The 27,189-nt window shown below is 52.3% G+C and overlaps 1 protein-coding gene across 1 annotated transcript in view; it reads right to left on the minus strand.

Annotated features, from left to right (window-relative positions):
- DLK1 (delta like non-canonical Notch ligand 1) overlaps positions 1 to 27,189 on the minus strand; it is a 45,301-nt gene that overhangs the window by 13,317 nt on the left and 4,795 nt on the right. The window contains exons 2-3 of the mRNA XM_040332394.1: positions 25,534 to 25,622; positions 24 to 84 (exon numbers count right to left, since the gene is read on the minus strand). Coding sequence (XP_040188328.1) covers positions 24 to 84; positions 25,534 to 25,615 — 143 coding nt within the window. The 5' untranslated portion in view covers positions 25,616 to 25,622. The remainder of the gene's footprint in view (positions 1 to 23; positions 85 to 25,533; positions 25,623 to 27,189) is intronic.

Consider the following 27,189-nt stretch of genomic DNA (forward strand, 5'->3'; position numbering starts at 1 on the left):
GTAGGTGTATACATAGAACTTACCTGCATTCCCCGGGACTCTCACAAAACCCGTTTTCGGGATGACAGCCCGGTCTGCAGACACCTGAAAAATAGACACCAATCAGCATCATCTCATAGAATCAGTTACGCATAGATTTCCCTAAGATCCGACAGGTGTAAGTCTCTTACACCGTCGTATCTTGGGCTGCATAATCACGCTGGCCGCTAGGTGGCGCTTCCGTATAGTTACGCAAGGAATATGTAAATTAGGTAGATACGCCAATTCAGAAACGTATGTCCCGCCGGCGCATTTTTTTACGACGTTTACGTTCGGCTTTTTCCGGCGTAAAGTTACCCCTGCTATATGAGGCGCAGCTAATGTTAAGTATGGACATCGTTCCCGCATCAAGTTTTGAAAATTTTACGTGGTTTGCGTAAGTCGTTCGCGAATAGGGCTGTACGTAAGTTATGTTTCGCGTCTAAAGCATTGACGATTTGCGGTGTAATTTCGAGCATGCGCACTGGGATTTTTTCACGAACGGCGTATGCGGCGTTCGTAAAAAACGTCAAATACGCAGGGGTCACATGTAATTTAAATAAAACACGCCCACATCATCCACATTTGAATTAGGCGGGCTTACGCCGACACACATACGTTACGCCGCCGTAACTAAGGGCGCAAGTCCTTTCTGAATACGGAACTTGCTCCCTAATTTACGGCGGCGTAACGTATCTGCGATACGTTACGCCCGCAGATAGATAGACCATTCTATCTGAATCCGGGCCCGTATCTTTTGCTAGAAAATTACTTGGAACCCCCAAACATTGTGTGCCGGATTCAGATAGGTTAGTGGATCTTTAGATCCGCGTAATCTATCTGATTTACGATCTGCCGGCGCAAGTTTTTGAGGCAAGTACTTAATTCAGAAAGCACTTACCTCAAAACTTGCGTCGGCGTATCCTAAATCCCCCGGCGGAATTCAAATTCCGCGGCTATGGGGCGTCTACAATTTAAATCAGACGCGTCCCCGTGCCGATCGAACAGCGTATGCGTCACCCGCAAATTTTCCCAGCGTGCGTTGCTCCAAATGACGTCGCTAGGACGTCATTGGTTTCGGCGTGAGTGTAATTTGCGTCCAGCTCTTTTCTGAATCGACTTACGCAAACTACGTAAAAATTCAAAACTCGGCGCGGGAACGACGGCCATACTTAACATAGAATACCCCTCACATAGCAGGGGTAACTATACGCCGGAAAAAGCCGAACGCAAGCGACGTAAAAAAAATGTGCCGGGCGGACGTACGCTTCTGAAACGGCGGAAATCCTCATTTGCATATTCGTCGCGTAAATAAAGCGAAACGCCACCTAGCGGCCGGCCTGGAATTGCAGCCTAAGATCCGACGGTGTAAGTCACTTACACCTGTCGGATCTTAGGGATATCTATCCGGAACCTGATTCTATGAATCAGTCGCATAGATACGACGGCCGGACTCAGAGATACGCCGTCGTATCTTCTTTCTGAATCAGGCCCTATATATATATTTTTTTAGCAGAGAATCTAGAGAATAAAATGGCGATTGCTGCAATATTTTATGTCACAAGGTATTTGTGCAGTGGTGTTTTAAACGCAACTTTTGGGGAAAAATATAATTTCATGAATTTAAAAAAAATGAAAAAGGTAAAGGTAGCCCAATTTTTTTGTATAATGTGAAAGATGATGTTACGCCGAGTAAATAGATACCCAACACGTCACACGCTTTATAATTGCACACGCTCATGGAATGGCGACAGAGTATTAAACTTTTTTTTTTACACTTACCAGGTTAGAGTTACAGAGGAGGTCTAGTCTAGTGCTAGAATTATTGCTCTCGCTCTGACGATCGCGGCGATATCTCACATGTGATGTGTGAACCCTTCACCCATTACCCTTAAAAGAAAACCCTTCACTCATTACCCATAGAAAGTAACCCTTCTCCAATTACCCCTAGATGGAAACCCTTCACCCATTACCCTTAGAAGGTAACCCTTCGCCCATTACCCTTAGAAGGAAACCCTTCACCTATTACCCTTAGTAGGAACCCTTCACCTATTACACTTAGTAGGAACCCTTCACCCATTACCTAAAGAAGGAAACCCTTCACCTATTTCCCTTAGTAGGAACTCTTCACCTATTACCCTTAGTAGGAACCCTTCACCTATTACACTTAGTAGGAACCCTTCACCCATTACCCAAAGAAGGAAACCCTTCACCTATTTCCCTTAGTAGGAACTCTTCACCTATTACCCTTAGTAGGAACCCTTCACCTATTACCCTTAGTAGGAACCCTTCACCCATCACCCTTAGAAGGAAACCCTTCACCTATTACCCTTAGAAGGAAACCCTTCACCTATTACCCTTAGAAGGAACCCTTCACCCATTACCCATAGAAGGTAACCCTTCACCCATTATCCTTAGAAGGAAACCCTTCACCCATTACCCTTAGAAGGAAACCCTTCACCTATTACCCTTAGTAGGAACCCTTCACCCATTACCCTTAGAAGGTAACCCTTCACCCATTACCCTTAGAAGGTAACCCTTCACCCATTACCCTTAGAAGGTAACCCTTTGCCCATTACCCTTAGAAGGAAACCCTTCACCCAGGGCCGGCCCTACCATGGGACCCGATGGTACCATTGTACCAGGCAGCACTTTTATGGGGGCAGCAAATTGCCATCCCATTCCGCCAGCTCCGCTCTCCACTGTGGGGCCAATTGCCACCCGACCGCTCCTCCCGTTCCGCTCTCCGCTCCACTGGGGGATTAATTGCATGAATAGAGCCATAACAGGTCCTTTTTATACTCCTATATACATGTATAGAGCCATGATAGGTCCACTTTAGTTATCATGATATAAAATAATGGATGTGGGGGCATTTTGGTGGGCGTAATTTTTTTTTTGGGGGGGGGCAGCATTTCATTCTTGGTACCAGGCAGCACATTGTCTTGGGCCGGCACTGCCGGCTTCACCCATTACCCTTAGAAGGAAACCCTTCACCTATTACCCTTAGTAGGAACCCTTCACCTATTACACTTAGTAGGAACCCTTCACCTATTACCCTTAGTAGGAGCCCTTCACCTATTACCCTTAGTAGGAACCCTTCACCTATTACACTTAGTAGGAACCCTTCACCCATCACCCTTAGTAGGAACCCTTCACCTATTACCCTTAGTAGGAACCCTTCACCTATTACCCTTAGTAGGAACCCTTCACCTATTACACTTAGTAGGAACCCTTCACCCATTACACTTAGAAGGTAACCCTTCACCCATTACCCTTAGAAGGAAACCCTTTGCCCATTACCCTTAGAAGGTAACCCTTCACCCATTACCCTTAGAAGGAAACCCTTCACCTATTACACTTAGTAGGAACCCTTCACCCATTACCCTTAGAAGGTAACCCTTCACCCATTACCCTTAGAAGGAAACCCTTCACCTATTACCCTTAGAAGGTAACCCTTTGCCCATTACCCTTAGAAGGTAACCCTTTGCCCATTACCCTTAGAACGAAACCCTTCACCCAGGGCCGGCCCTACCATGGGACCCTATGGTACCATTGTACCAGGCAGCACTTTTATGGGGGCAGCAAATTGCCATCCCATTCCGCCAGCTCCGCTCTCCACTGTGGGGCCAATTGCCACCCGACCGCTCTTCCCGTTCCGCTCTCCGCTCCACTGGGGGATTAATTGCATGAATAGAGCCATAACAGGTCCTTTTTATACTCCTATATACATGTATAGAGCCATGATAGGTCCACTTTAGTTATCATGATATAAAATAATGGATGTGGGGGCATTTTGGTGGGCGTAATTTTTTTTTGGGGGGGGGCAGCATTTAATTCTTGGTACCAGGCAGCACATTGTCTTGGGCCGGCACTGCCGGCTTGACCCATTACCCTTAGAAGGTAACCCTTCACCTATTACACTTAGTAGGAACCCTTCACCTATTACACTTAGTAGGAACCCTTCACCCATTACCCTTAGAAGGTAACCCTTCACCTATTACACTTAGTAGGAACCCTTCACCCATTACCCTTAGTAGGAACCCTTCACCTATTACACTTAGTAGGAACCCTTCACCTATTACCCTTAGTAGGAGCCCTTCACCTATTACCCTTAGTAGGAACCCTTCACCTATTACCCTTAGTAGGAACCCTTCACCTATTACACTTAGTAGGAACCCTTCACCCATCACCCTTAGTAGGAACCCTTCACCTATTACACTTAGTAGGAACCCTTCACCTATTACCCTTAGTAGGAACCCTTCACCTATTACACTTAGTAGGAACCCTTCACCCATCACCCTTAGTAGGAACCCTTCACCTATTACCCTTAGTAGGAACCGTTCACCTATTACCCTTAGTAGGAACCCTTCACCTATTACACTTAGTAGGAACCCTTCACCTATTACCCTGAGTAGGAACCCTTCACCCATTACCCTTAGAAGGAAACCCTTCGCCCATTACCCAAAGAAGGAAACCCTTCGCCCATTACCCAAAGTAGGAAACCCTTCGCCCATTACTCTTAGAAAGAAAAACCTTCACTCATTAACCTTAGAAGTCCAACCGCCCCCCCTCGTTTGGCTCTTTGGTCTGGGGACCACAGACCCAATTTCTCTATACTTAGTTAGAAGGATCGGTTGGAGTTGTTCTTAGAAGTAATGGTATTCAGGTCAGTAATTGGTTCATCTGTGCACTGATCCATGGAACTCATCAGAATCTCTAAGACAGGATCGAGCAAGGATTCTATAACTCCCTTCCCTCGGTATCAGGATAGATGTCTGCTGCCTGGCCGGATTTTCTTGGCTTTCTTGTGGATCACAACGGCGGTGTCAGAATTTAGTTTGCGGAGAGTGAAGACGGCGTTGGGTGAGTATCGGTATTGATTAAAGCTCTTGGCTGTCAGTGTGCGCACAATATTCATTGTATATAATATGTTCTCTTCTACTTAATCCACATCCTCACCTCCTTCACCTGACCCCGTATTCCCATCATAAATTACAACGAGCGCCCAATTATCTTCAACCACCGCTCTCAATTATTCCTCAACCATCCGTGTCTTCCCGACACATGGAACGTCTCTATTCTTCAATCCTCAGGAAAGAGAAGAGCTTCTTATTTTTAATTATATCATTCTCCGACACTTCAAACTCTGCAACTCCAATGACATCGGAAATGAAGGTCCCTTCAATAGAGGAATTCAATCTTCCAGAATCATCTCCCAGATCTGTGCAGTCATCCCTTGTGAGACTTCCTGTAATAAAGACCACCCACTGCTGCTCTCTCTCCTTGTGCAGGGGGACTGGTCTTGTCTCCGCCCCTCTCCTGTAGTGGGTGGAGTTTGCTGGGCCCCTCCTATAGCTCTGCTGTCTGTCCTTGTGCAGGGGAACTGGTGTTGTCTCCGCCCCTCTCCTGTAGTGGGTGGAGTTTGCTGGGCCCCTCCCATAGATCTGCTATCTCTCCTTGAGCAGGGGACTGGTCTTGTCTCTGCCCCCTCCTGTAGTGGGTGGAGTTTTTTGGGCCCCTCCCATAGCTCTGCTGTCTCTCCTTGTGCAGGAGGAATGGTCTTATCTCCGCCCCCCTCCTGTAGTGGGTGGAGTTTGCTGGGCCCTTTCCCATAGCTCTGCTGTCTCTCCTTGTGCAGGGGGACTGGTCTTGTCTCCGCCCCCCTCCTGTAGTGGGTGGAGTTTGCTGGGCCCTTTCCCATAGCTCTGCTGTCTCTCCTTGTGCAGGGGAACTGGTGCTGTCTCTGCCCCCCTTCTGTAATTTTTTACTGGCAGCCTGCAGTGGGTGGAGCCTGCTAGGTCCCTCCCACAGCTCTGCTGCTGTTGTAGCTATCGAGAAATAGATTTCAGTGAAAGTGCAGGAGGAAAGGTCTTATCTTCGCCCCTCTCCTGTAGTGGGTGGAGTTTTCTGGGCCCCTCCCATAGCTCTGCTGTCTCTCCTTGTGCAGGAGGAATGGTCTTATCTCCGCCCCTCTCCTGTAGTGGGTGGAGTTTGCTGGGCCCCTTCCCGTAGCGCTGCTGTCTCTCCTTGAGCAGGGGACTGGTCTTGTCTCTGCCCCCTCCTGTAGTGGGTGGAGTTTTCTGGGCCCCTCCCATAGCTCTGCTGTCTCTCCTTGTGCAGGAGGAATGGTCTTATCTCCGCCCCCTCCTGTAGTGGGTGGAGTTTGCTGGACCCCTCCCATAGCTCTGCTGTCTCTCCTTGTGCAGGGGGACTGGTCTTGTCTCTGCCCCCTCCTGTAGTGGGTGGAGTTTTCTGGGCCCCTCCCATAGCTCTGCTGTCTCTCCTTGTGCAGGGGAACTGGTTTTGTCTCCGCCCTCCTTCTGTCGTTTTTTGCTGGCAGCCTGCAGTGGGTGGAGCCTGCTAGGTCCCTCCCACAGCTCTGCTGTCTCTCCTTGTGCAGGGGAACTGGTGCTGTCTCTGCCCCCCTTCTGTCGTTTTTTGCTGGCAGCCTGCAGCGGGTGGAGCCTGCTAGGTCCCTCCCACAGCTCTGCTGCTGTTGTAGCTATCGAGAAATAGATTTCAGTGAAAGTTTTTGTGCCCGGGGTTCTACTTTATAGGGAATTTCTACCTTCTATGGAGTTCATTCTGGAGATTTTTACAAGCAGAGATGTAGAAATTAATTTATTAAAAATTGATGTTGGATTCAGCTGAGCAGACCACTGAACCTAATAGATACCTAAACCCAATGTAGAACACCCCATGTAGGAGCTGCAGATAACAGGGATCCCCCACTCCTGCACAGCCAGGCACATCGAATCTTCACACAAAGCCAGAAAACGGTTTTGCTTTTCTTGTTTTATTAGGGTGTTTGACACCTTGGATGGGGGTTGGGAGGTTATGGGATGCCCACTTGACTGCAACAAGAAAATTCAGGGACAACTCCCTATGTGCAGCTTAACTTCTTCAGGCAATGCTAGCCCACCTGGCTGTGGCTGCCTTTTCACCAGCCCTCCTGGCTGCTTCTTCTCCAGCCCACCCGGCTGACTCTCTACATCAGTCTACCCAACTGACTCTTCAACAGCCCACCCGGCTGACTCTTTACGTCAGTCTACCCAACTGACTCTTCAACAGCCCACCCGGCTGACTCTCTACATCAGTCTACCCAACTGACTCTTCAACAGCCCACCCGGCTGATTCTCTACGTCAGTCTACCCAACTGACTCTTCAACAGCCCGACCGGCTGACTCTCTACATCAGTCTACCCAACTGACTCTTCAACAGCCCACCCGGCTGACTCTTTACGTCAGTCTACCCAACTGACTCTTCAACAGCCCACCCGGCTGACTCTCTACATCAGTCTACCAAACTGACTCTTCAACAGCCCACCCGGCTGACTCTCTACATCAGTCTACCCAACTGACTCTTCAACAGCCCACCCGGCTGATTCTCTACGTCAGTCTACCCAACTGACTCTTCAACAGCCCGACCGGCTGACTCTCTACATCAGTCTACCCAACTGACTCTTCAACAGCCCACCCGGCTGATTCTCTACGTCAGTCTACCCAACTGACTCTTCAACAGCCCACCCGGCTGACTCTCTACATCAGTCTACCCAACTGACTCTTCAACAGCCCACCCGGCTGACTCTCTACATCAGTCTACCCAACTGACTCTTCAACAGCCCAACCGACTGACTCTCTACATCAGTCTACCCAACTGACTCTTCAACAGCCCACCCGGCTGACTCTCTACATCAGTCTACCCAACTGACTCTTCAACAGTCCACCCGGCTGACTCTCTACATCAGTCTACCCAACTGACTCTTCAACAGCCCACCCGGCTGACTCTCTACATCAGTCTACCCAACTGACTCTTTAACAGCCCACCCGGCTGACTCTCTACGTCAGTCTACCCAACTGACTCTTCAACAGTCCACCCGGCTGACTCTCTACATCAGTCTACCCAACTGACTCTTCAACATCTCACCCGGCTGACTCTCTACGTCAGTCTACCCAACTGACTCTTCAACAGTCCACCCGGCTGACTCTCTACATCAGTCTACCCAACTGACTCTTCAACAGCCCACCCGGCTGACTCTCTACGTCAGTCTACCCAACTGACTCTTCAACAGCCCACTCGGCTGACTCTCTGCGTCAGTCTACCCAACTGACTCTTCAACAGCCCACCCAGCTGACTCTCTACATCAGTATACCCAACTGACTCTTCAACAGCCCACCCGGCTGACTCTCTACATCAGTCTACCCAACTGACTCTTCAACAGCCCACCCGGCTGACTCTCTACATCAGTCTACCCAACTGACTCTTCAACAGCCCACCCGGCTGACTCTCTACGTCAGTCTACCCAACTGACTCTTCAACAGCCCACCCGGCTGACTCTCTACGTCAGTCTACCCAACTGACTCTTCAACGGCCCACCCGGCTGACTCTCTACGTCAGTCTACCCAACTGACTCTTCAACAGCCCACCCGGCTGACTCTCTACATCAGTCTACCCAACTGACTCTTCAACAGCCCACCCAGCTGACTCTCTACATCAGTCTACCCAACTGACTCTTCAACAGCCCACCCGGCTGACTCTCTACGTCAGTCTACCCAACTGACTCTTCAACAGTCCACCCGGCTGACTCTCTACATCAGTCTACCCAACTGACTCTTCAACAGCCCACCCGGCTGACTCCCTACGTCAGTCTACCCAACTGACTCTTCAACAGCCCACCCGGCTGACTCTCTACGTCAGTCTACCCAACTGACTCTTCAACAGCCCACTCGGCTGACTCTCTACATCAGTCTACCCACCTGACTCTTCAACAGCCCACCCGGCTGACTCTCTACGTCAGTCTACCCAACTGACTCTTCAACAGCCCACCCGGCTGACTCTCTACGTCAGTCTACCCAACTGACTCTTCAACAGCCCACCCGGCTGACTCTCTACATCAGTCTACCCAACTGACTCTTCAACAGCCCACCCGGCTGACTCTCTACGTCAGTCTACCCAACTGACTCTTCAACAGCCCACCCGGCTGACTCTCTACGTGAGTCTACCTAACTGACTCTTCAACAGCCCACCCGGCTGACTCTCTACATCAGTCTACCCAACTGACTCTTCAACATCCCACCCGGCTGATTCTCTACATCAGTCTACCCAACTGACTCTTCAACAGCCCACCCGGCTGACTCTCTACGTCAGTCTACCCAACTGACTCTTCAACAGCCCACCCGGCTGACTCTCTACGTCAGTCTACCCAACTGACTCTTCAACAGCCCACCCGGCTGACTCTCTACGTCAGTCTACCCAACTGACTCTTCAACAGCCCACCCGGCTGACTCTCTACATCAGTCTACCCAACTGACTCTTCAACAGCCCACCCGGCTGACTCTCTACGTCAGTCTACCCAACTGACTCTTCAACAGCCCACCCGGCTGACTCTCTACGTGAGTCTACCTAACTGACTCTTCAACAGCCCACCCGGCTGACTCTCTACATCAGTCTACCCAACTGACTCTTCAACAGCCCTCCCGGCTGACTCTCTACATCAGTCTACCCAACTGACTCTTCAACAGCCCACCCGGCTGACTCTCTACGTCAGTCTACCCAACTGACTCTTCAACAGCCCACCCGGCTGACTCTCTACATCAGTCTACCCAACGGACTCTTCAACAGCCCACCCGGCTGACTCTCTACATCAGTCTACCCAACTGACTCTTCAACAGCCCACCCGGCTGACTCTCTACGTGAGTCTACCTAACTGACTCTTCAACAGCCCACCCGGCTGACTCTCTACATCAGTCTACCCAACTGACTCTTCAACATCCCACCCGGCTGACTCTCTACATCAGTCTACCCAACTGACTCTTCAACAGCCCACCCGGCTGACTCTCTACGTCAGTCTACCCAACTGACTCTTCAAAAGCCCACCCGGCTGACTCTCTACGTCAGTCTACCCAACTGACTCTTCAACAGCCCACCCGGCTGACTCTCTACATCAGTCTACCCAACTGACTCTTCAACAGCCCACCCGACTGACTCTCTACGTCAGTCTACCCAACTGACTCTTCAACAGCCCGACCGGCTGACTCTCTACATCAGTCTACCCAACTGACTCTTCAACAGCCCACCCGGCTGATTCTCTACGTCAGTCTACCCAACTGACTCTTCAACAGCCCACCCGGCTGACTCTCTACATCAGTCTACCCAACTGACTCTTCAACAGCCCACCCGGCTGACTCTCTACGTCAGTCTACCCAACTGACTCTTCAACAGCCCACCCGGCTGACTCTCTACGTGAGTCTACCTAACTGACTCTTCAACAGCCCACCCGGCTGACTCTCTACATCAGTCTACCCAACTGACTCTTCAACAGCCCACCCGGCTGACTCTCTACGTCAGTCTACCCAACTGACTCTTCAAAAGCCCACCCGGCTGACTCTCTACGTCAGTCTACCCAACTGACTCTTCAACAGCCCACCCGGCTGACTCTCTACATCAGTCTACCCAACTGACTCTTCAACAGCCCACCCGACTGACTCTCTACATCAGTCTACCCAACTGACTCTTCAACAGCCCACCCGGCTGACTCTCTACGTCAGTCTACCCAACTGACTCTTCAACAGCCCACCCGGCTGACTCTCTACATACCTAAAATTGAGTAGGTTATTATCAGTTAGTTATTCTTTAAAATTTTCAGATTTTTCGAATTTTCAAATTTACAAATTCATGAACTGCGATCATAACAAATGACCCAAAAAAATTAATAAAAAAAATTAAACAAAAACAAAAAACGATGAATTTTTCGGCAGTACGCATGTCTAATATATATTCTGTAATAACACGATATAATATATATCGTGTAATAATACGATATAATATATATCCTGCAATAATACGATATAATATATATCCTGCAATAATACGATATAATATATATCGTGTAATAATACGATATAATATATATCCTGCAATAATACGATATAATATATATCCTGCAATAATACAATATAATATATATCCTGCAATAATACGATATAATATATATCCTGCAATAATACGATATAATATATATCCTGCAATAATACGATATAATATATATCCTGTAATAATACGATATAATATATACCCTGTAATAATACGATATAATATATACCCAGTAATAATACAATACAATATCCTATCACAGTTTAATCATTTCATGTAAATAGTTCCCATGCTATTTCTGTCTGCCCAAAAAAAATCTGGTACTTGGTCCTGTTTCCAAGTAACCATGGCAACCCTGGGACATTCTGTTGTGGTTTGGTACAGCATTGGGGCTGATCATGTGATTTGAGTGGATGGAGAAGTGATCGGAATGAGTGCGCCTGTGCGGATCGCAGGATTATAAGCTCCCTAAATCCCTTCTAATGTCCTGGAGAGGAGATCTCATTTATTTCCTCCCTCTGGACAATGGTGGGAAGTGTGCAGGGACACTTTGCAGTCCATATATAATACGGGGGCCCTCCACACCCTCCTCACAGGAGTTGATGGACAGCAGAAGTAGAAGAGGGGGTGCCGGAGTAGGGTGACCACATTTCCAAACTGCCATTCAGGGACCCCCCACCCTTCCCCAAAAAATCTGATTTCAAAACTCTCACCGACGAAAGTTTTAAAGCAGAGGTCCCCAACCTTTGGGGGGGGGGGGGGGGTGGTGTTAGGTTGGGGGATGGAAGAGATGATAGAGGAGGTGGGTGGGTGCCAGAGTCTGTGGTGGAGGCAGAGCCGGCCCAGAGATGATAGAGGAGGTGGGTGGGTGCCAGAGTCTGTGGTGGAGGCAGAGCCGGCCCAGAGATGATAGAGGAGGTGGGTGGGTGCCAGAGTCTGTGGTGGAGGCAGAGCCGGCCCAGAGATGATAGAGGAGGTGGGTGGGTGCCAGAGTCTGTGGTGGAGGCAGAGCCGGCCCAGAGATGATAGAGGAGGTGGGTGGGTGCCAGAGTCTGTGGTGGAGGTGGAGCCGGCCCAGAGATGATAGAGGAAGTGGGTGGGTGCCACAGTCTGTGGTGGAGGCGGAGCCGGCCCAGAGATGATAGAGGAGGTGGGTGGGTGCCAGAGTCTGTGGTGGAGGTGGAGCCGGCCCAGAGATGATAGAGGAGGTGGGTGGGTGCCAGAGTCTGTGGTGGAGGCAGAGCCGGCCCAGAGATGATAGAGGAGGTGGGTGGAGTGGACACCCGTGGTGTTGGCAGAGACAGCCGTGTGGAGAGCACTAGGTTCGGAGGAGCAGGAAGTTAACTCCTCCTCCGCTTTGAATGCAGGGAGTCGCGGCCGTGACGTCACCGGTTGTTAGACGCCAGGCGGCTCTAGCAACCAGTGGCATGGCCAGTAGAAGAGTCTCTCAGGTGATGGTGGAGGCCGACCCAGGGGCGGACTGACCATTGAGGCACTTGGGCACTGCCCGAGGGCCCCATACCACTAGGGGGCCCCATTAGGGTTGCCTGGCTCAGTAAAACCAGGGACAGTATGTACAAATCTGTTTTTTTTTTTACATCTGTCCCTGATATGTCTGAAACCGACATGCTTTTGATATGAAAATCCTGAGATTTTAGCTGCCCCGCCTCTGCACTGCCTCCTGGCGTGGTGGCCATCTGTAAGCCCAGGGGCCCCATAATCTTCTATTGCCCGGGGGCCCCATGAGTTGTCAGTCCGCCCCTGGGCGGACCAAGTGCCAGCGCTATGGCGGGGTCAGCTTCATTCCGGGACCCTGTATTGTCCCGGAATGAAGAACCTGGGACAGACCTGCCAATTGCGGGACTGTCCTTGGCAATCTGGGACACGTGGTCACCCTATGCCGGAGCTGGGACAGCGCTGGAGCCGTGAAGGAGTCAGGGATGGGGCAAGGGTAGAATATGTAGTGGGGTAGTATTTACCTTAATGCAGAGAATATAAGGTAAAAAACATTCAGGCCCAGATTCACAAAGCACTTACGCTGACGTATAACAAGATACGCCAACGTAAGTGCAAATGTGCACCGTCGTATCTGTGCGCCGGACCCACAAACTAAGATGCGCCTAAAAACAGGCTTCATCCCGCCGACGTAACTTGCCTAAGCCGGTGTAGGGTGGGCGCACATTTTGACTGGACGCATGGTGGCGCTCCCATTGATTAGCCATTCAAATATGCAAATGAGTGAAATACAGCGATTCACGAACATACGTGCGCCCGACGCAGTGCACGTAAGTTGTACGTCCGGCGTAAAGTTATTCCCCATAAAGGAGGTGTAACCCAGCAGCAGACATACAAAGGTCTGCACCAGGGAACACAAGCCGGCGTATTTTATGTTGGACGTGTCTGGCTGGGCGTAGGTTACGTTCACGCCGTATGCAGTGATCCGGCATAGTTTAGGCAGTTATTCCGACGTGGTTGTGAGCATGCGCAGGGGGGTGCGTCCACGTCTCGGCGCATGCGTAGTTTGTGATACGTATCTGTCTGGCGCTCGGCCCATCATTTGCATTGGGTCATGCCTCATTTGCATGGCTCACACCCACTTCCACCTACGCTGGCGTACGCCTTCGCAACCCAGCTTGGGGGCACTGGCTTGGAGAATTCCATGCTTGCCTCTCTGCGCTGCGTTGGCGTAGCGTACATTGTTTGCACTACAGCGGCGTAATGTGCGCCCGCTCTCTGTGAATCTGGGCCTTAGACTTTAGAACCACTTTACCATGTGTAAGGATAGGCAGACCGCCCCCGTCCCCCCCTGTTCAGTTCGCAGCAGAACTCCCGAACAGGGGAAATGTTCTAACCCGAACAGAGAACCCCATTGAAGTCTATGGGAACGAAACAGTAAAAAAAAATACCTATTTTGAAGGCTTGTATGCAAGTGATTGGCCATAAAAGGGGTATGGGGGGTCTGGGTACTGCCCTAAGGGACATGTATTAATAATAAAAAAAAACACACGTTTTTTTTCAGGAGCAGTGATTTTAATGACGCTTAAAGTGCAACAATAAAATTGAAAAATTCCTTTAAATATCGTGCCTGGGGGGTCCCCTTAGTCTGTCTGTAAAGTGGCGCATCTGTACCCCGTATAGAACCTGCTGCAGCAAATCTGGCATTTGTAAAGAAACCAAAAAGGAGTCGAATCTCATTTAAATGAACTTGCAGTTACAATTGCCGACTCCCGGCTAATGAAAAAAAAAAAACAACCACAGTGCAGGGTTGTCAGGAAGAGGCCCTTGTCTCCATCAACATGGGTACAAGGTACTTTGGGTTGGGGGTGCAGAGCATGTTGAGGGCATGTGGCTTGGTATAGTTTGGGGGTGGGGTGCTCGCTCGCCCCCCCCCTTTCCTGACCTGCCAGGCTGCATGCCTCAAAAGCGTCTGGTATAGATTTTGGGGGGACCTCACGCCATTTTTTTTTTTACAGTTTGGTGCGGGGTTCCCCTCCAAATCCCAGAGAACCTGGTATAGACTGGGGGAGGGGACCCCACACTGTTTTTTTCTTTATTTTTTAACCAGCACTTTGATTTTTCAGCTGTCAGCGGGGAAACCCATTGACAGCTGACGACTCATCGGTTGTTAAGGACGTCGCGGCTGGCTTCCCGACCCCGCCCCTTAACAACCAGCTTACACTGCACCCAAATGATTTGGACCAGTGCACAAAGCAAGGTCAATAAAGACATGGATGAACGAGTTTGGGGTGGAGGAACGTGACTGGCCTGCACAGAGTCCTGACCTCAACCTGATAGAACACCTTAGAGAGGAGACTGCGAGCAGCCAGACCTTTTCGTCCAACATCAGCGCCTGACCTCACAAATGTTCATCTGGAAGAATGGTCAAACATTCCCATAGACACCCTCCTAAACCTTGTGGACCGCCTTCCCATAGACACACCCCTAAACCTTGTAGGCGGCCTTTCCCATAGACACACCCCTAAACCTTGTGGACGGCCTTTCCCATAGACACACCCCTAAACCTTGTGGACGGCCTTTCCCATAGACACCCTGCTAAACCTTGTGGACAGCCTTCTAATAGACACCCTCCTAAACCTTGTGGACCGCCTTCCCATAGACACACCTCTAAACCTTGTGGACCGCCTTCCCATAGACACACCCCTAAACCTTGTGGACCGCCTTCCCATAGACACACCCCTAAAACTTGTGGACGGCCTTCCCAGAAGAGGTGAAGCTGTTATAGCTGCAAAGGGCGGAGCCAACTCAATATTGAACCCTCCGGGCTAAGACTGGGATGCCATTGAAGGTCATGTGCGTGTAAAGGCCGGCGTCCTAATACTTTTGGTAATATTGTGTATACCGAGAGCCGCATTTCTATCTATAAGGGCCCGGATTCAAGAAGCAATTGCGCTTGTGTAACCATAGTTACACAGCGCAATTGCTTACTTGCCCCGGCGTAACGAATGCTCCTGATTCAGGAACCTCGTTACGCCGACTGCAGCCTAAGATATGCGCGGCATAAGGCTCTTATGCCCGCATATCTTAGGCTGCATTCTTGCGATGGCCGCTAGGTGGCGTTCCCGTTGTGCTCAGCTTATAGTATGCAAATTGCATACTAACACCGATTCACAACGTTGCGCGAGCCCTGCGTACGCAGTTTACGTCGTTTCCGTGCGGCGTTTTTCGCGTAAGGCTGCCCCTGCAGGGGGGCAGCCAATGTTAAGTATACCCGTCGTTCCCGCGTCGTGAAATTTCAAATTTACGTAGTTTGCGTAAGTGATTTGTGAATGGCGCTGGACGCCATTTACGTTCACTTTGAAGCAAATGACGTCCTTGCGACGTCATTTGTCGCAATGCACGTCGGGAAAGTTTCCTGACGGAGCATGCGCTCTACGATCGGCACGGGAACGCGCCTAATTTAAATGATTCCCGCCCCCTACGGGATCATTTAAATTGCGCGCGCTTACGCCCGTGAATCAAGGGCAGCGCAGTAAATTTGCGGGGGCGCAGGGCAAAAACTTTGCCCTGCGCCTCCGTAAAAAAAAAAGCGCAAATCTACCTGAATCCAGCCCAAGGTCTTTTAATTACTTTTGTACAAATAAAATGTAAATTTTTATACATAAAATAATGCATTTGTTGGTTTGTAGCCTGTAATAGTCGCGTTTCTATAGACGGTTTCCGATATGTTAGGAGTCCAGCCGGGGGGGGGGAGGGGTGCTCATGCCCCCCCCCCCCCCATAGATACAGTACAGTTGTCACCCATAGGACACGAAGCGTGTCACTGGCGGGATCCTCAGGTGAAAATAACAGGAATAAAGGAGGAATAGAAGAGCTCTCTATGGTGAGAATATCGATTCCCGGGAAGAGAAGTTGCGGATTAATTAGGAGAAGAGCCTTTCAGCTGTGCGAAGATGGAGGCGGCGAGGAGACTCTGCGGGGAAGGAGACGCGGACTCTGCAGGGGAATACATACTGTACATATTAATGAGAAGATTCCGTCCATCACCCTCCACTCTCCGCACTTCTCCCTCCTCCGGGGTGACGGACGTTCTACCACACAAGGGAGTCATTCCTTGTAGGACGAGAAGTGCGGGAAACTGTCACCAGAAGACACTGATCCCGGGAGTGGGTTCTCCTCACTTTGGAGAGATTTCCTCTTATTTCCTGTTGGGGGATAGGTGATAAAAAATCTATTCCTGTGTTTTGTGTCTTGGCTCGGGGTGGTCAACTTTTAGGGGTGTACCTACCTTGCCCATGGGGCAGCCCGTTCATTAATGGTGCACGGGCGCCGCCCACCCTGTCCATCACCACCTCCCTATCTATGCGTCCGGCCACTTTCAGGACACCGGCGTATGGATTTGAATGCGGGGGTGTTTTTTTGAATCACTGATTAGAGCCAGAGTCTCTAATAGGCTTCCATTTAGGGTGAGCTCGGGTCCCAGAGAGTTTGCTCCGATCCCACCCGGGTGTGTTATTACAACAGCAAATCAATATTCCAGTTGGTTTTGATACCGGTCACCCAATTGGCTGAAAGGACAACCAATCCTATTGGACGCCTAGGAGGAGGAGGGAGGAGCCGCACGCTGTGCTACAGAGAGGATACTGGAGCCGCTGCCCATCGCCCATAGGAGCCCACAACCCGTCCATAGGAGCCCGCCTTCCATAGGAGCCCGCAACCCGCCCATAGAAGCCTGCAACCTGCCCATAGTAGCCCGCAAACCGACCATAGGAGCCCACAACCTGGCCACTCCCTGCTGCCAATAGGAGCCCACTATCTGCCCATAGGAGCCCGCAAACCGCCCATAGGAGCTCGCTACCTGCCCATAGGAGCCTGCTACCTGCCCATAGGAGCCTGCTACCCGGCCACTGCCCGCCACCCATAGGAGCCCACAACCCGCCCATAGGAGTCGGCAACCCGGCCACTGCCCGCGGCCCATAGGAGCCCGCAACCCGCCCATAGAAGCCCTCAACCCGGCTGCTGCCCACCGCCCATAGGAGCTCGCAACCCGCCCATAGAAGCCTGCAACCCGGCCGCTGCCCACCGCCTATAGGAGCCCACAACCCGGCCACTGCCCGCCGCCCATAGGAGCCCACAACCCGCCCATAGGAGTCGGCAACCCGGCCACTGCCCGCGGCCCATATGAGCCCGCAACCCGCCCATAGAAGCCCTCAACCCGGCTGCTGCCCGCCGCCTATAGGAGCCCACAACCCGGCCACTGCCCGCCGCCCATAGGAGCCCGCAACCCGCCCATAGAAGCCTGCAACCTGGCCGCTGCCCACCGCCTATAGGAGCCCACAACCCGGCCACTGCCCGCCGCCCATAGGAGCCCGCAACCCGCCCATAGAAGCCTGCAACCTGGCCGCTGCCCACTGCCTATAGGAGCCCACAACCCGGCCACTGCCCGCCGCCCATAGGAGCCCGCAACCCACCCATAGGAGCCCACAACCCGGCCACTGCCCGCCGCCCATAGGAGCCCACAACCCGCCCATAGGAGTCGGCAACCCGGCCACTGCCCGCGGCCCATATGAGCCCGCAACCCGCCCATAGAAGCCCTCAACCCGGCTGCTGCCCGCCGCCTATAGGAGCCCACAACCCGGCCACTGCCCGCCGCCCATAGGAGCCCGCAACCCGCCCATAGAAGCCTGCAACCTGGCCGCTGCCCACTGCCTATAGGAGCCCACAACCCGGCCACTGCCCGCCGCCCATAGGAGCCCGCAACCCACCCATAGGAGCCCACAACCCGGCCACTGCCCGCCGCCCATAGGAGCCCACAACCCGCCCATAGGAGTCGGCAACCCGGCCACTGCCCGCGGCCCATATGAGCCCGCAACCCGCCCATAGAAGCCCTCAGCCCGGCTGCTGCCCGCCGCCTATAGGAGCCCACAACCCGGCCACTGCCCGCCGCCCATAGGAGCCCGCAACCCGCCCATAGAAGCCTGCAACCTGGCCGCTGCCCACCGCCTATAGGAGCCCACAACTCGGCCACTGCCCGCCGCCCATAGGAGCCCGCAACCCGCCCATAGAAGCCTGCAACCTGGCCGCTGCCCACTGCCTATAGGAGCCCACAACCCGGCCACTGCCCGCCGCCCATAGAAGCCCGCAACCTGGCCACTGCCCGCCACCATAGGAGCCCACAACCTGCTACCCACCCATAGGAGCACGCTACCTGCCCAGAGGAGCCCGCAACCCGTAGGAGCCCGCCGCCCGTAAGACCCCGTCCGCCTGCAACTGATGGGGTAGGTGCTGGGTGGGGGGCGGTGCTGCCGAACAACTGACCAGCCAACCGGGAGGGGTGGTGGTTGTTTGCTGCCCCCCAAAAAAGAACACCAGCCACCACTGCCCCGCCCCCACAGAGATAAGTGGCCATAACTTAAGGCAGAGCAGAATCCCAACCAGCACTACCAGCCCTTCCCCCTCTCAGGCCAAAAGGGCGGGGCCAACTCAATATTGAACCCTACAGACCAAGACCGGTGTCCCAATACTTTTGGTAATATAGTGTATCTGCAGTCTTCAGCCTCTGATTCCGGTTTGGAAAGGATTTTGTGGATGGGATACAATTCTGAGTCCCGGCCCTTTAAGACACCCTTTATGATTGTGAGATTTCATTGTTTGCGGACGGAAATCACAAAACAAACGTAGAAGAACGCCGCCGCCGGAGTGATTGGTAATCGCGGTTCTCTCGGTGGCCTTTAATGTCGGTTTTGATTTGAAATGAATTTTCAATTTTTCTAGTGGAGCCCGGCGGGGGTCCCATAAATAAGAGCGTCATTTAATGCGATTTGTATGAAGTGCCATGTGTGCAGGCGCGGAGCGCCGAGTAAATAATTGATTTCGGTGTCGCTGAGCAAAGTGCCAATTATGTTTGCAATACAGAGCCGGTTAAACCGCGAGATAACTGAGCACACCGGGGTTATTTATAAAAGACGCCCCCTCCCCCCCTCCCCTCCCCTCCACGGTCTCATTCACCAGATCGGGCGAATCCTCATCCAATGTGCCCTACACCAGGATCTCCATTGCCAATCATTTACAATCCTCGGATCCAACTAATCACAGGTGACCAATCGACACGTCTGAAATCATTTCCACGTCTAAATGGAGGTGAAATTTTCAGACGGTGAGAATCGGAATGTCGGGGTTCAGAACAGGCAAATGGCAAGCGTACCCCGGGGTGAGCTCTGTGGGTAAGCCCTACATAAGCCCCAGAGCTGGCGCATGTCCCACGTGTTAGGGTAACTTCTAGAAGTCGGGAATTAACTCTTCAATATCTGTAGTGTCCCATCATATGTCTGTGAAGATCTCACTCCTCCAGGTAATGGTATATCTACAGCAGAGATCTCTCCGGCTGGTAGTGTAGCATGTCTGTACCCTGGCAGTGGCTCGCTCTCTCTCTAGTGGCACTGGGTAGTGCGGCTCTCTCTCTGGTGGCACTGGGTAGCGTGGCTCTCTCTCTGGTGGCACTGGGTAGCGTGGCTTTCTCTCTGGTGGCACTGGGTAGCGTGTCTCTCTCTCTGGTGGCTCTGGGTAGCGTGGCTCTCTCTCTGGTGGCACTGGGTAGCGTGGCTCTCTCTCTGGTGGCACTGGGTAGCCTGGCTCTCTCTCTTTGGTGGCACTGGGTAGCGTGGCTCTCTCTCTCTGGTGGCACTGGGTAGCGTGTCTCTCTCTCTGGTGGCACTGGGTAGTGTGGCTCTCTCTCTGGTGGCACTGCGTAGTGCGGCTCTCTCTGATGGCACTGGGTAGCGCGTCTCTCTCTCTCTGGTGGCACTGGGTAGTGTGGCTCTCTCTCTGGTGGTGCTGGGTAGCGTGGCTCTCTCTCTGGTGGCACTGGGTAGCATGTCTCTCTCTCTCTGGTGGCACTGGGTAGTGTGTCTCTCTCTGGTGGCACTAGGTAGTGTGGCTCTCTCTCTGGTGGCACTGGGTAGCATGTCTCTTTCTCTGGTGGCACTGGGTAGCGTGGCTCTCTCTGGTGGCGCTGGGTAGCATGTCTCTCTCTCTGGTGGCACTAGGTAGCGAGGCTCTCTCTCTGGTGGCACTGGGTAGCGTGGCTCTCTCTCTGGTGGTGCTGGGTAGCGTGGTTTTCTCTCTGCTGGCACTGGGTAGCGTGGCTTTCTCTCTGGTGGCACTGGGTAGCGTGGCTCTCTCTCTGGTGGCACTGGGTAGCGTGGCTCTTTCTCTGGTGGCAATGGGTAGCGTGGCTCTCTCTCTGGTGTCACTGGGTAGCGTGGCTCTCTCTCTGGTGGCACTGGGTAGCGTGTCTCTCTCTGGTGGCAATGGGTAGCGTGGCTCTCTCTCTGGTGTGCTGGGTAGCGTGGTTTTCTCTCTCTGCTGGCACTGGGTAGCGTGGCTCTCTCTGGTGGTGCTGGGTAGTGTGGTTTTCTCTCTGGTGGCACTGGGTAGCATGTCTCTCTCTCTGGTGGCACTGGGTAGCGTGGCTTTCTCTCTGGTGGCACTGGGTAGCGTGGCTCTCTCTCTGGTGGCAATGGGTAGCGTGGCTCTCTGCTGTGCTGGGTAGCGTGGTTTTCTCTCTCTGCTGGCACTGGGTAGCGTGGCTTTCTCTCTGGTGGCACTGGGTAGCGTGGCTCTCTCTCTGGTGGCAATGGGTAGTGTGGCTCTCTCTCTGGTGTCACTGGGTAGCGTGGCTCTCTCTCTGGTGGCACTGGGTAGCGTGGCTCTCTCTGGTAGCTCTGGGTAGCGTGGCTCTCTCTCTGGTGGCACTGTGTAGCGTGGCTATGTCTCTAGCGCTGAGTAGCGCGGCTCTCTTTCTGGTGGTGCTGGGTAGCGTGGCTCTCTCTCTGGTGGCTCTGGGTAGCGTGGCTCTCTCTCTGGTGGCACTGGGTAGCGTGGCTCTCTCTCTGGTGGCACTGGGTAGCCTGGCTCTCTCTCTTTGGTGGCACTGGGTAGCGTGGCTCTCTCTCTGGTGGTGCTGGGTAGTGGGCTCTCTCTCTGGTGGCGCTGGGTAGCCTGGCTCTCTCTCTGGTGGCACTGGGTAGCGTGGCTCTCTCTCTGGTGGCACTGGGTAGCGTGGCTCTCTCTCTGGTGGCACTGGGTAGCCTGGCTCTCTCTCTGGTGGTGCTGGGTAGCGTGGCTCTCTCTCTGGTGGCACTGGGTAGCGTGGCTCTCTCTCTGGTGGCACTGGGTAGCGTGGCTCTCTCTCTCTCTCTAGTGGCGCTGGGTAGCGTGACTCTCTCTTTGACTTCCGCCCAGCACACGCCTCTTTCTTTGTCCTGTAGCACTCACTCACTCAGCTTTTTTCCAGCCTGCAGTCTCTCAATCTCTCTCTTGATCGAGCTGTAGCCTCCTCCCTGTGGAAAATGGGGCGGCCAATCTTCGGGACTACATGTCCCATGATGCTCTCCTCTCCTAGTCTCCTTTGATTGGCCCTCAGTTATGGCCAATGGGGAAGGAACTGAGCCAGCAGGAAGCTGGGCAAGGAACCTGGTGAGAGCCGCCGTCTCTTCTACCTGACAGGTGAAAGAGGGGGCGAGCGGGGGAAATCTCTGACAGCCTACAGCTCGCCTTTCTCCTGTCACAACGCCGCCGAGTTCTCTGCTGGACTGAGCAGGGAAAAGGGCCCCCAGTCACACTACACTGATGGAGGGGGCTTGACAGCACCTTGATGGTGTCACCCCCGCTGGCTGACCGCACCCCATAGTGACGCCACTGTGCTTAATGTGCCAATCCGTGCCCTGATTCCAGGGGGGGGGCACTTGACCCCCCTTGCCCTTACCTGCGGATGCCCATGGTCATGGTGTATCTAGTAGTAATTGGTCTCATTGATCCAGATCATGGTTTATCTTATAGTAGTTAGTCTTATGTATTCCGGGTCATGGTCCATCTAGTAGTATCCAGATCATGGTTTATCTTATAGTAGTTAGTCTTATGTTTTGTCATGGTCCATCTAGTAGTATCCAGATCATGGTGTATCTAGTGGTAGATCGTCTCGTTTCCAGATCATGGTGTATCTAGTGATAGATCGTCTTGTTTCCAGGTCATGGTGTATCTAGTGGTAGATCGTCTCGTTTCCAGATCATGGTGTATCTAGTGGTAGATCGTCTCGTTTCCAGATCATGGTGTATCTAGTGGTAGATCGTCTTTGTTTCCAGATCATGGTGTATCTAGTGGTAGATCGTCTCGTTTCCAGATCATGGTGTATCTAGTGGTAGATCGTCTCGTTTCCAGGTCATGGTGTATCTAGTGGTAGATCATCTCGTTTCCAGATCATGGTGTATCTAGTGGTAGATTGTCTTTGTTTCCAGATCATGGTGTATCTAGTGGTAGATTGTCTCATTTCCAGATCATGGTGTATCTAGTGGTAGATCGTCTCGTATCCAGATCATGGTGTATCTAGTGGTAGATCGTCTCGTTTCCAGATCATGGTGTATCTAGTGATAGATCGTCTCGTTTCCAGGTCATGGTGTATCTAGTGGTAGATTGTCTCGTATCCAGATCATGGTGTATCTAGTGGTAGATTGTCTCGTATCCAGATCATGGTGTATCTAGTGGTAGATCGTCTCATTTCCAGGTCATGGTGTATCTAGTGGTAGATCGTCTCATTTCCAGGTCATGGTGTATCTAGTGGTAGATCGTCTCGTATCCAGATCATGGTGTATCTAGTGGTAGATTGTCTTTGTTTCCAGATCATGGTGTATCTAGTGGTAGATCATCTCGTTTCCAGATCATGGTGTATCTAGTGGTAGATTGTCTCGTTTCCAGGTCATGGTGTATCTAGTGGTAGATCGTCTCGTTTCCAGGTCATGGTGTATCTAGTGGTAGATTGTCTCATTTCCAGATCATGGTGTATCTAGTGGTAGATCGTCTCGTATCCAGATCATGGTGTATCTAGTGGTAGATCGTCTCGTATCCAGATCATGGTGTATCTAGTGGTAGATCGTCTCGTTTCCAGATCATGGTGTATCTAGTGATAGATCGTCTCGTTTCCAGGTCATGGTGTATCTAGTGGTAGATTGTCTCGTATCCAGATCATGGTGTATCTAGTGGTAGATCGTCTCATTTCCAGGTCATGGTGTATCTAGTGGTAGATCGTCTCGTATCCAGATCATGGTGTATCTAGTGGTAGATCGTCTCGTATCCAGATCATGGTGTATCTAGTGGTAGATCGTCTCATTTCCAGGTCATGGTGTATCTAGTGGTAGATCGTCTCATTTCCAGGTCATGGTGTATCTAGTGGTAGATCGTCTCGTATCCAGATCATGGTGTATCTAGTGGTAGATTGTCTTTGTTTCCAGATCATGGTGTATCTAGTGGTAGATCATCTCGTTTCCAGATCATGGTGTATCTAGTGGTAGATTGTCTCGTTTCCAGGTCATGGTGTATCTAGTGGTAGATTGTCTCGTATCCAGATCATGGTGTATCTAGTGGTAGATCGTCTCATTTCCAGGTCATGGTGTATCTAGTGGTAGATCGTCTCGTATCCAGATCATGGTGTATCTAGTGGTAGATCGTCTCGTATCCAGATCATGGTGTATCTAGTGGTAGATCGTCTCATTTCCAGGTCATGGTGTATCTAGTGGTAGATCGTCTCATTTCCAGGTCATGGTGTATCTAGTGGTAGATCATCTCGTTTCCAGATCATGGTGTATCTAGTGGTAGATTGTCTCGTTTCCAGATCATGGTGTATCTAGTGGTAGATTGTCTCATTTCCAGATCATGGTGTATCTAGTGGTAGATCGTCTCGTATCCAGATCATGGTGTATCTAGTGATAGATCGTCTCGTTTCCAGGTCATGGTGTATCTAGTGATAGATCATCTCGTTTCCAGGTCATGGTGTATCTAGTGGTAGATTGTCTCGTATCCAGATCATGGTGTATCTAGTGGTAGATCGTCTCATTTCCAGGTCATGGTGTATCTAGTGGTAGATCGTCTCGTTTCCAGATCATGGTGTATTTTGTAGTAGGTGGCCCATCAGTGCCACCTATCAGTGCACACAGTGCCACCCATCAGTGCCCACAGTTCCACCCACAGTGCCACCCATCAGTGTCACCTACCAGTGCTCATCAGTGTCACCTATCAATGCCATCAGTGTCACCTATCAGTGCCATCAGTGCCCCCATCAGTGCCATCAGTGCCCCCATCACTGCTGCCCATTAGTGCTACCCATCAGTGGCCATCAGTGGTGCCTTACCTGTGCCCATCAGTGTCACCTACCAGTGCTTATCAGTGTCACCTACCTGTGCCCATCAGTGCCTGGAAATCTCCACCACTTGTAGATTATTTTCCTTTCCAAGGAATGATTGACTTAAATCTTTATAAATCCCCTCCCCCAGACGCTCCGACATCTACAAATGTCTTTCTGAGGGCCTTGGAGAGATTTATTGATCTTGGATTGATGACTCCGCCCACATCAATACCAAAGAGAAGACCTGAGACGTCTGAGGGTTCAATAAGACGGGTTCCACCTGCACACTCCTTAACCAGGTTCTAATCACCGGAACACCGGAACAATATATAACCGGGAACACCAGAAAATTATATAACCGGGAACACCGGAAAATTATATAACCGGGAACACCGGAACATTATATAACCGGGAAACCCCGAGACCCCCATCAAATCCCCACCTAACCTTCCCGCTGACAAGTTCTTATGGTGCCAATCGGCTCATTTCAGCTGGAACTCATTCTGCACAAAGCGCACCCTAAACTCTGTACTGTGTACCAAGCGCACCCCAGAACTCTGCACATAGCGCACCCCTAAACTCTGTACTGTGTGCCGACCGCACCCCGGAACTCTGTACTGTGTACCAAGTGCACCCTGGAACTCTGCACATAGCACACCCCTAAACTCTGTACTATGTACCAAGCGCACCTCGGAACTCTGTACATAGCGCACCCCTAAACCCTGTTCTATGTACCAAGCACACCACTATAAGAATAGTCCTACCAGTACTAAGGCCATAGGGTGCCAGTGCAAATGCTGGAATTTGTAGTTTACAGCCAGCCAGATGCTGACATGGCAACCAGAAGCGCATGTTCCCAGTATAGCTGCAGGACTGAGGACTGCTGGTGACCCAAATGCTATGACTAGATGCCTGCTGGGATTTGTAGTTCACCAGCCGGGGCCGATGATGGATGATGAGTGATCTGTGGACTGACGATGAATAGAGATTATTATTCAGCCCCTTACCTCGAGTCGCTGACACCAGGACCTGCGATAAGATGAATGAGAGAGCGCAGACCACCGCAGAATCCATCCCTCGCCTCTCCATGGGGTCCCTGAAAGAGAATTCACGTGCCGTAATCCTCCGCGCTCTAATCCTCCGCACAGCGAGGCGCTCACTGACAAAGGGAGGCGTTTATTGTACCGCTGAGAGCAATCTCACCTCCGAGACTTCTCCTCCGTCACCCCCCTTCCCTGGAGCTCCCGTCCACTCACCTCCATGACTTCTCCTCCGTCTCCCCCCTTCCCTGGAGCTCCCATCCCCTCACCCCTTCCCCATCCACTCACCCCCTTCCCTGGAGCTCCCATCCTACATCTCACCTCCAAGACTTCTCCTCCGTCTCCCCCCTTCCCTGGAGCTCCCATCCTACATCTCACCTCCAAGACTTCTCCTCCGTCTCCCCCTTCCCTGGAGCTCCCATCCACTCACCTCCGAGACTTCTCCTCCGTCACCCCCCTTCCCTGGAGCTCCCGTCCACTCACCTCCAAGACTTCTCCTCCGTCTCCCCCTTCCCTGGAGCTCCCATCCTACATCTCACCTCCGAGACTTCTCCTCCGTCACCCCCTTCCCTGGAGCTCCCGTCCACTCACCTCCGAGACTTCTCCTCTGTCTCCCCCCTTCCCTGGAGCTCCCATCCACTCACCTCCAAGACTTCTCCTCCGTCTCCCCCCTTCCCTGGAGCTCCCATCCTACATCTCACCTCCGAGACTTCTCCTCCGTCACCCCCTTCCCTGGAGCTCCCGTCCACTCACCTCCGAGACTTCTCCTCCGTCACCCCCTTCCCTGGAGCTCCCGTCCACTCACCTCCAAGACTTCTCCTCCGTCTCCCCCCTTCCCTGGAGCTCCCATCCTACATCTCACCTCCGAGACTTCTCCTCCGTCTCCCCCTTCCCTGGAGCTCCCATCCACTCACCCCTTCCCTGGAGCTCCCATCCACTCACCCCTTCCCCCATCCACTCACCCCTTCCCTGGAGCTCCCATCCACTCACCCCTTCCCCCATCCACTCACCCCTTCCCTGGAGCTCCCATCCACCTCACCCCTTCCCTGGAGCTCCCATCCACTCACCCCTTGCCTGGAGCTCCCATCCACTCACCCCTTCCCTGGAGCTTCCATCCACTCACCCAGTCCCTGGAGCTCCCATCCACTCACCCCTTCCCTGGAGCTCCTGTCCACCTCACCCCTTCCCTGGAGCTCCCATCCACCTCACCCCTTCCCTGGAGCTCCCATCCACTCACCCTTTCCCTGGAGCTCCCATCAACTCACCCCTTCCCTGGAGCTCCCATCCACTCACCCCTTCCCTGGAGCTCCCGTCCACTCACCCCTTCCCTGGAATCCCATCCACCTCACCCCTTCCCTGGAGCTCCCGTCCACATCCACTCACCCCTTCCCTGGAGCTCCCATCAACTCACCCTTTCCCTGGAGCTCCCATCAACTCACCCTTTCCCTGGAGCTCCCATCCACTCACCCCTTCCCTGGAGCTCCCATCCACTCACCCCTTCCCTGGAGCTCCCGCCCATCTCACCCCTTCCCTGGAGCTTCCATCCACTCACCCCTTCCCTGGAGCTCCCGTCCACTCACCCTTTCCCTGGAGCTCCCATCCACTCACCCTTTCCCTGGAGCT

Source organism: Rana temporaria, chromosome 13 (assembly GCF_905171775.1).
Source record: "Rana temporaria chromosome 13, aRanTem1.1, whole genome shotgun sequence".
NCBI classification, from domain to species: domain Eukaryota; kingdom Metazoa; phylum Chordata; class Amphibia; order Anura; family Ranidae; genus Rana; species Rana temporaria.